The sequence below is a fragment of the Epinephelus moara genome, chromosome 21 (assembly GCF_006386435.1).
Source record: "Epinephelus moara isolate mb chromosome 21, YSFRI_EMoa_1.0, whole genome shotgun sequence".
NCBI lineage: Eukaryota > Metazoa > Chordata > Actinopteri > Perciformes > Serranidae > Epinephelus > Epinephelus moara.
In genome coordinates this window covers 3335231-3344739 of record NC_065526.1, presented here as the reverse complement: position 1 = coordinate 3344739, position 9509 = coordinate 3335231, and the positions used below count along the sequence as shown (strand labels likewise).

Genomic DNA, 9509 nt, shown 5'->3' with positions numbered 1-9509 from the left:
TGGGCCAGTCCACCTTCTGGGCCACAAGGCCACCACCAGGGGCAACCTCTAGGGCTGAAAAATGAAGCCAACACTGAGGGGCCGAAACCTGCTGTTAATCCGCACAGGCTCCCATGTTAAAATACCCAACTTCATGACAATTTTACAGCGGTGAATTTTTATGTTACTCACCCGTTTACATTCTACTCAGGCTCAAAGTTATGCATAATTAAGATGGAGGCCAAAACTGATCTTGAGGCTTCAAAATGGGGGTCCGCAAACTAATGGATGACGTCACAGTAACTACGTCCATTATTCTTAGAGTCTATGGCCACCACCAGCAATTTTTGAAAAAATAGTCAGGGGGAAAGAAGAAAGAGCTGCTGGCTTCAACAGCCTACCTTTACAGTTAGGCAGGTGCTGTGGTACTGGCCGTCGTCACCTCCCCCGCCCCTTCAAGTGGATCGGTCCATCATGTAATGTTAGAGGTCAAGCAGGAAATGAATGAAATCAGGACAGAAAGAGTGGATTAAGTGGAATGAAAAAAATTGTGTAGATTATCTTGCTGAACAAAACCTCATAAACTTGTGCTTGCCACAAAGTTTATCTTCTGCAAGAATCTAAAATCCCACTGGCTTTTTGGGAACCAGGGCGACGCTAGTTTGTGTGCTGGCCTACAGAGAACCGTCAACCCTGCAACATTCTATATGACCGGGGGCGTGATCTTAAGGGGTTAAAAGACATTTTTCATTTGATCTAGACTTTAAGGTGAACAAAGTGCAGCAAAACAACACTTTGATAATAAGCAAATAACACAAAGTTAGTTTTCTCTTTGCATTATTTGCCATATTTTTCACTGGACCTGTGTTCGCCAAAGTCAGCAACAAATATTGGCAAATCATTTCATTTTGCTTTAGTCCTCTTGTGGCTAACTCTAGCTGGTATGCTGCTTACATTTTGCTTACAAAATGTGCCTTGACCGTAGCCGAGTTTTTCCACAGTTAGCGGCTATTGTTTTTGATATTGTATTACTCTACAGTTTAGTACGATTTTTTAGTGCATGTAGGATTGAATTTAGCAGATACTGCCTGCTGTCGTAGCATCACGTCCCATGAAAACTTATCTACGGTTTGCTGAGGAAATAAAGTTCCTCAACCATGATTTAACACGAGCAACCTAATTTAAGACTTTTTAAAATTCAGTGTAATTTATGCTTGTGCAGCTATCATGTTTTCATAAACCAAAACAAGCTTAAGGCCTACTCGTGTGCTTCTGCGTCTTTTTCTTTTCAGATTCAATTAAATAACTGGCAAACAGAATTAATTTTCAGTGCGGATTCACTCGCGCTCTCTTTTTATTTCATTCAGAATTCAACAACATTCAGTACTAAAAACTCCCCCCTGACATTTCCTGTCTGTAAGTGAAGCACTACTTCATGATCAGGGACTTTTTAATGAATGAATGTTGGATCATGATGGATGTTTTGTACAGTGTGGGGCTTTGGAGATGACTGAATGCTGAATGTGTTCGACTGAAGCCAGCAGCTGCTCCTGTCCCTGAATACCCACCCACCCAGTCCTCCCTCCACCCCACCACCTCAAGTCTATAACTCTATATTTACTCTGGGGTGGCGTGCTTGAGTCCCTGCCCCTCGTAGAAATGTACGACACACACACACACGTTGGTTTATTTTCATTTGGTGAGGTGGTGACCTCTGCTCCGGTTCTGGCTTCAGGTTTTAATTAGATAGGAACGTCAATTAATGATAAAGCCCCACCCACCTGGAGACTGGTAAAAAAGACGTGGCTGGAGGCCGTAGTCAACCTCATCTGTCCTCATTTTCAAACCACACAGTCCCAAAGCTTTTATAAGTGGGGGTAGATATTAGTGAAATTAATGAATTGAAGACTACAAAAATGCAAAGTACATTTTTAACACAATATAAAAAAATGCTTTTTTAATTCATTATTTTTTTTAAGGACTACAATCCACAACCTAAAGATATCGAGTTGAAAGTGATCCAAAGCCTCAAATCTGAGAAGCTAGAGGCAGTGAACAATTTCTACTTGGTAAAACTGATTCCATTGCAATGAATTGATTTTGCAGCAAAATTTCTCTGTCTTAAATTCTGCAGGGTGCACGCGTTAAAGCAACACAATGGAGGATTGCGCTTTTTACCTCACGGGGTCCCCCTACAGACAAAAACCGTATTGTCTGTCACAACTGTTGCAAAAATCTTTCTCTGCGTGCATTTGTTGACAAGCCAACGATACCGGTGAACTTCCTGAAGCTGGCCGTGTAATGCGCGATCATCATCGTGTCTTCAGAACAGGTAAAGTAGCCTTACAGCATTTTGTACATACATGATGAGGCCATTCTCCGCTATTATGATTTACGATCGTGGTCAACACAAGCACATCACGCTCGCGAGGCTAACAGCAAAGTGTTAAAGACAAACTAAATGAAAGCTGTCTGTGTGTAGGCTAAAGGCTCATTTATGCTCAACGTTAAATACGGATCCGGATACAGACGGAGCCTTCTGTCCGTGCTCTGCGTTCATTTCGTCCGTATTTCTGCACGTTTCCATAAAGCTTACGGATACAGGCCAAACAGAGCAGTACCACCGGGAAATGTGGGGGCAGTGTCGCTGTCACTACCCGATACGTAGCTCCCGTGAGACACGAAAAAGAAATAACAATTCAATTTCTCTCATCGGCAGTACTAGAGAAAAGAATTCTCCGTCCTCCAGTCGCGATGTATGTAACGGACTCACCGACCACTGCCTCCTACAACGCTGCCTCTGTTTTTGTCTTTTATGCAAGAGGTCCACTATCAATATCTCCTCCACAGTCGCCATGTTTGTTTTTGAGTTTGTTGTTGTCATAAACTTTTGACGCTGGGCTGCCTCCTGGTGGATATACTGGTTAACATCCATGCCAACGTAAAGGGCGCATGGAAGTATGTGGGCAGTGACGGTAACATCGTTTCAAACGGACGTATACATTTTCGTACGTAAAGGGAGCATAAATGAGCCTTAACACTTTATCTGAACATGTACCTGAGGCAGCCGACCTGCAGACACTGAGGCTCCTCAGTAGAGGGTAACAGCAGTAGCAGCGCCAGGTCACCATCAGTCGGGCGTCACTCCTCCTCTTTCAGCTCTCGCCAGCGTGTGAAAGCCGGGCCAATATCAATCCTTGTTCAAGCTCGTTTTATTGCTCTCCCGTTTTCTTTTCTTTGTCTCCTCGGACAACACCTTCACCTTCTTCCTTTTCTTTGTCGCTTCAGCCATGACAACCACGTCTAACTTTGTTCACCTCAGTTCGGCTACGCTACTCTAAAGAGAGGAGGGGGATATGACGTGTGCCGTAAAGCAGCCAAATTATGTAGTCTTTATTGTGTCCGGGTTCCTACCCGAACCCCAAAACTGCACAGTGCCAGTGCAAGTGAAACAGACGCTCTCAAGCAATGACGGAGGTTTCATCCAACATATTGTGAGTTGATGTACCATCACAAGGATCTTGGATATATATTTTGAGGGCTCAAAAACTCCATTGTGGATACTAAGAACATGTGGACAGTAAACCTGGGGAACATGTTATAGACCTTTTTAGGGCGATGTCATGATATCATTATTAACTGGAGGCAAAACACGACTCTTCCCCACAGGGCTGTAGGCTACATCGCAGTCTTAAAATGTCGTCTTGGTGTGTTATTGGGAGCCAGAACAGAAGGAGTCATGGCTCAAAAACCAGCCGCCATGTTTAAGCTCATGTGGCTTGGAGGCTGGAGCGGACGCCGCATGTGCAGAGGCTCCGGCACTCAGAATGAGTATTTCAAAATGCATCACTGACATCATCTTCCGTTACTGACTAATGTCTTTGGGGAACTGTTTTGCCTCCAGCTAAGCCCCACCCACCAAAAAGGTCATATTGTTTACTAACAGTAAAAAGGTCTTTATTAGAAAGGCAAGATAAAAGAATGCTACATTAAGTATCTCTATAAGTGCAGGATGGTGAGTCCCCACAATGTAACTGTGGGATTCATGTCCCCACAACATATGTAATGTATGTTTGTACACACACACACACACACACACACACAGAGTGAACAAATCATCAGTAATCCTTCACAGGAAGTGGAATAGGCCGTAAGATGAGAGCAGTGTCAGGAGACGAAACAGACAAACACAAACCTCACAGTTTAAGGAAATAAAAAAGGGAACATTTCACTCAAATGACACATCGGCACCCTGGTGTACATTAAAAAAAACATTTCCTTTTTTATTTTGGCAGAGACCAAAAATAGCCTCTCAAAGTCTACATGCAGAATATTAACATGTCAAACACATTCTAGTCACATTTAGAGAAGTCACGGCTGCAATGGTCGACAACAAGTAGAAACACGTTGCTCGGCAGAGGGGATGGAGGGTGCGGGGGGGGGGCTGACCTACGACCTGTAGACTAAGACATTACTGAAAAGAAAAATCCTGTGACAGAAATTAAAAATGGTAAACACACAGGGAAGAAAAACCTGCCGTTAACTGACATTTTGGACCTCGGCATGGCCTCAGAGTTTCACTTCCACACCGAAATCTGTAATCACGACTGGGCCAACCCTCCCTACTGAATCGGATGAGGTAAAGGACACACTGACCATGCATAAGAAAATATAAATGATAATCGAATTATTAACACTGATTCACTGTGAATGCTAATTGTTCTCTGGAGATTAAACTTTAACTTATCTTTCTTATTGATTTTTTTTGCAACCTAACTGATGTTAGATAATGTTAGCTTAATGCTTTGAATCCTAGAATATAGTTTGTACATGTGAGCTTGAAGTTAGTTAGCATGCTAGCCAACCTTATTTTGATATTCCCCAAATATATCGCAGCTCATGCATAACATTCAGGTAGCCAGCTGAGTCGGCCAATCAGGGCTTAGTGTTGGAGCACTTTTGGACCCAGAGGACCTGATGTGAGCAGGCAGGCCCAAATATCACTGCAAGATGTGCCACTTTTTGTTACTGCAGACTGTGGACCAGTATGCTTGGGCCAGTTCAAGGGGTATTATTCATGATGAGTCTGGCAACCAGGTAAACTAGATTTCTAGATCCTGATCAGATCAAAACCTGGCACCAGTGAACAATAAGCAGCCCCTCCAGGCTGTGATCACAACACGTAACGGAAATTCCCATGAATTCTGTGTGATCTTGCAATTTGTCCAATCACTGAGTATTTAAAGCAGATAAAATCTCATGTCATTGTAGAGCTGTGTGCAGTGTATTGATCTGCTCAGCCCCTTGTTGCCCTGCTCTCTCATCCTCTTGGTTTAACATGGAACTACTGCTACGGGACCGGAGCTCTGCGCTTGGGACAGCGTCACACACACACAGTGACAGGGCTAACTGTTAGCAACTGTTATTGAACCTGTTAATACAGCTTAAATGACACAGTTGAGCTGTTTCAGTGTCAGGGCGAGATTGTTGGGAACGTTTAACGGCTCGGTGTTGCTGCTGTGTTAGCTCATGCTAACCGGGCAGAGAGAGCAGGACAGCGGCTCACAGACGGTCCCTCAGCCCGGGTTTAAACAACAGCAACATCCGTCAGCTGATGCGAGGACGTGCTTCACAGCTAATACAACAGTGTCCTCCATTTGGACGCGTCAGGTCTCTGTTACCATAAAGGTCCATACTGCTAATATTGTTTGCGATTGATCAACAGTGTGACTTTGGTGTAACTGCAGCCACTTCCTAATTATCCTGACAACGCCATCAAGGTAACTGGACCAAGGTAACTTGGTCCAGACTTTAACTTTAATAATGCTGGTGTGAACTGGCCTTTATACTTGACTGGGCCGCTTTTCCGATTCATTATCCCCAAATTAATTTAGTAACCAACTGTAGCTTAAAGTCTCTTCTTCTCAAGGCATTTTCACACCTTTAAGTTCGAGCCAAGGTTCTTGCATTTGCATTGTAAACATTTGATCTGGTTAGTTTTGGTTTCTCATTGCAATGATGCGAGCGCTCTACAGAACTTTGTAAGGCATACCTGTGTCCTGTTGTCATTGCCTGCCGCCTACGTTCTATCGTCATGCCCTTATGTGAGATGGTTCTCCCAATACTTGACTGATTGCTCTGCAGATGGGCTCATCTATCCTCTCGTATCCTCTCTCTCTCATCTGATTGGAAAATAATAAGAAAAGGTTGGAATTTTTATGATTTTTTTTTTGTAAAAGAGACCAAATGTCTGTTAAACATTTGGTTTTCATCTATGATCCACTGCGGCTCAATTTGTTTTGTTGTTTTCCGGTTCTGACGACAGCCTGTTAGTACTTCCTGTAATTGGTCCGAATGTCCCAACCATCCACAAAATGTTTTCACACCAGAACTGAACAAAGTTTCAGCTTGATCCAGATCGAGACTGAATATTTCATCTGACTACGGTTTAGCTGTTTGATCTGGGGAGGTTTCACACCTGTAATTTTGGTTCGGACGAAACAGAAAAGTCTGAACGTCCAGACCAAAAGAGGAAGGTGTGAAAGGGCCCTTAGTCTCTTCTCGCAGTTTCAGTTTCAGTTTCAGTTGTAATCATTCTATAACTATAAAGTTGCAAAGTGGAGTAAATGGCAGTAGAGTCAATGCATAGTTAATCGCCTTTCATCGCATCAGGAGACACAACATTCAGTTTTGTTTTTTTTTTAAGTAAAATCTTGGCGTGCTCACACTGTTGGAACAAGTCAGCTTTAAACAGACGACAGCAGATATTTGTCACTTTTCACAAGTCAATTTAGTTTCCTTACGACGACGATAACCGTCGATTTTAAAGCCTGAAAAAGATTTCTGTGAATGCCTTGACACAAACGGATTATCAGAAGCTTGTATTTAAAGAATATCCAATATGACGTGAACAAGTGACTGAGGTTTGAATACTAAAAAATACAAGTCAGCTTTTGCCTCCAGACACCAAACACTGTTGACTGTTGATTTCTCCAACCTCCTGAATACTGAGCATCAAAACATACATTGCTGTTTTAGAAACTCAAAAGATTAGTTCAGATAAAATCAGCTGCTATCACTGGACACCATGAGGAGAAGGTTTAGTTTGTGATTGATTGATATTACGACTGTATTTTAATTTAAATTCACCATTAAAAGGAGTGACAGAGCGGATCTGAAGCAAAGAAAGGTTTCACTTTTGAGAGTTCAGAGGTGGGACGGAGGTGGAGTTTACAGCTCAAGAACAAGACAAGTTGGTTTGTAAAGAAATGACGGGACTTTGATAAAAAACACACAAAAATGACATAAATAATATAACAACAGGTTGTGTTACAAAGAACTCCTGGACACAAGGGAACAACACAGAAAAGGCATCGTCATTCACTGGATATAAAGTTCCTGTCGACATACTGTCAGGATCGTTGTTGACTATTTTCTGTCTGCACTGTTTTCACGTAACAATAATACCCTAGGAGACTTTAATGATGGTGAGTTAGCTGCACACCACTGACATCTGTAGGACCTGCATCTGATCACATGTTCACAGCGGAGGGAAACGTTGTCTTTAAGAGATACAATTTTACTGTAAAGTGTTTCCTGCAGGATTATTATAGGGTTTTTTTCTGTACGGGATCCTCTGTGCTTGGAATGTCTCGCTGAGGAGCAAATGCAAAACTAAAACAGACAAAAAAAGGACACAAATATTCTCTCACATTCAAAGAAAAGCCTCGATTACAGCCCACTCAGCAACCGAGACTTTCTCCAGTTACATAAAAAATATCATTTAGAGTTGCAGTCGGTCCTTCAAACCCCAAAACAGCCGACGCACTTCCTTTTACAATCCTCAGCTTTTCGGACGAAGACGCAAAAACATTCCTCTGAGGGTGAAAATCAACACGAATCTGTTCCTCAACAAAGCAAAAGTGGTAATTAGAAGAATGTACTCCGAAGTTTCCAGCCGTCGACACAAGAGTTCTTTTATGTTATTTTCTGAGTGCGGTTTCCCGAAACATTACACATTCCTTTCTTCAACAGCGACTTATACCTTCCCCCCTCAGTGTCCTCCGTTCATCAGTCCGACTTTTTGGATTCCAATCTCCATCGGATCTCTGCGGCTCTGAGATGGAGGAGGCGTCGGGGCCGTCAGCTTTTCTTTTAAAAAGTTAAAACTACACCACAGTACACAGTTTTCACAAGTCATGCGAATATACAGGAACTAGAATTTAGAAACCAACGTTTGAAATAAAAGTTAACATAAAAACCTTGAGTAAAAACTACTTTGAAGAAAATAATAATAATTATAATGATAATAATAAATTATTAGCTTGTTTGACCACAGTGAAGTCTTTACATACCAAAGAATAAGTGTAAACATATCTATATCACTGGCTGGCCCCCACTCACCTCCTACAAAACACAAAAACAAACTGCATTTGGTGATCAGCTGCACATTAGTCGTAAAAAGTAAAACAGAGAGGGGCGTAGAAATCATCTTTTTCAATAAATAGCACATTCCAGAGGGGCAGACATCACTCTGTTAGCCAGTTTACCAAAGGTACCGTATTCATAAAGCATTCAACAAAACCTCTAATGTTTGAAGAAATTAAGACAGCGGACATGTTAACGATGTAAAGTGACAGCGGGTTTTGACGATTCGGCTTCTTGTACTTGGTCTTGCGGCAAAGAAAGACTTTCCATCCAAAAGCAAAAAAAAAAAAAAAAGGAAATAAGGCCCCTTAAATAAATATTCTTCTTTTTTAAATGGTTTCCCAGGAGAAAAAAAATGGATACCTCACATCAACCGTTAAAAAATGGTTTTCCCCACACTGTAAGAAAAAACTTATCAAAAAGAACCCAGACAAACACGGCTATACCATCCTGGAGTTAGTGTCCGAGGAAAAGTGTCCGAGGTTTTGTTTTTGCCGGCGACCCCTGTTGTTTTTCGGACATTTCCTAAAAAGAGACAGAGAGAGAGAGAAATGTATTCATGTGACAGTGAGACTTAAGACAGACGTTTTGACATTTCAAGAGGTTTTACTGGCAACAGTTAACTGTCAGTGCTTTCTCAAAATCTCAAAGTCCTAAAAGTGTTTCTGTGGTGTCTGTTTGGTCTGTTTACCTTTACAAACTGGAATAACTGCAATGCAGTTGTATGCCCCTGCGAACCCATGGGTCAAGCCACAGTTACAGTTTACATCCACGTCTGTGAAAACAAGGATGCCTCAAACACGCCCCCCACTGAAATCCAGTCAGTTTATTGTTGAGTCCAAGTGGACCTTTGTGCCAAATTTAACCTCTCTAACTCCGCCAGGATGCAGACGTCCTCACTACCCCCCTCCTCTGTTAAATGGTATCTCCCAGGCGCACTACGTCATCAAACCATGTGATGTTTGTTATTGCCAGATTCAGGAAGCTCTCGACTTTTCAAAAATAACATTGTTTTTCTTTTATTTATTATGTGTTTCGCACCAGAGCAGCCTAAACACACAAAGTCCAAAATCGTGATGAGTGGTGACAAGTCATGTCATGCC

The 9509-nt window shown here is 42.2% G+C and overlaps 1 protein-coding gene across 1 annotated transcript in view; it reads right to left on the bottom strand.

Moving 5' to 3' along the window:
* Positions 1-4226: 4226 nt before the first annotated feature.
* LOC126408807 (tomoregulin-1-like) overlaps positions 4227-9509 on the bottom strand; it is a 128473-nt gene continuing 123190 nt past the window's right edge. The window contains exon 10 of the mRNA XM_050074503.1: positions 4227-8931. Within this exon, the coding sequence (XP_049930460.1) occupies positions 8847-8931 (85 nt within the window). The 3' untranslated portion in view covers positions 4227-8846. The remainder of the gene's footprint in view (positions 8932-9509) is intronic.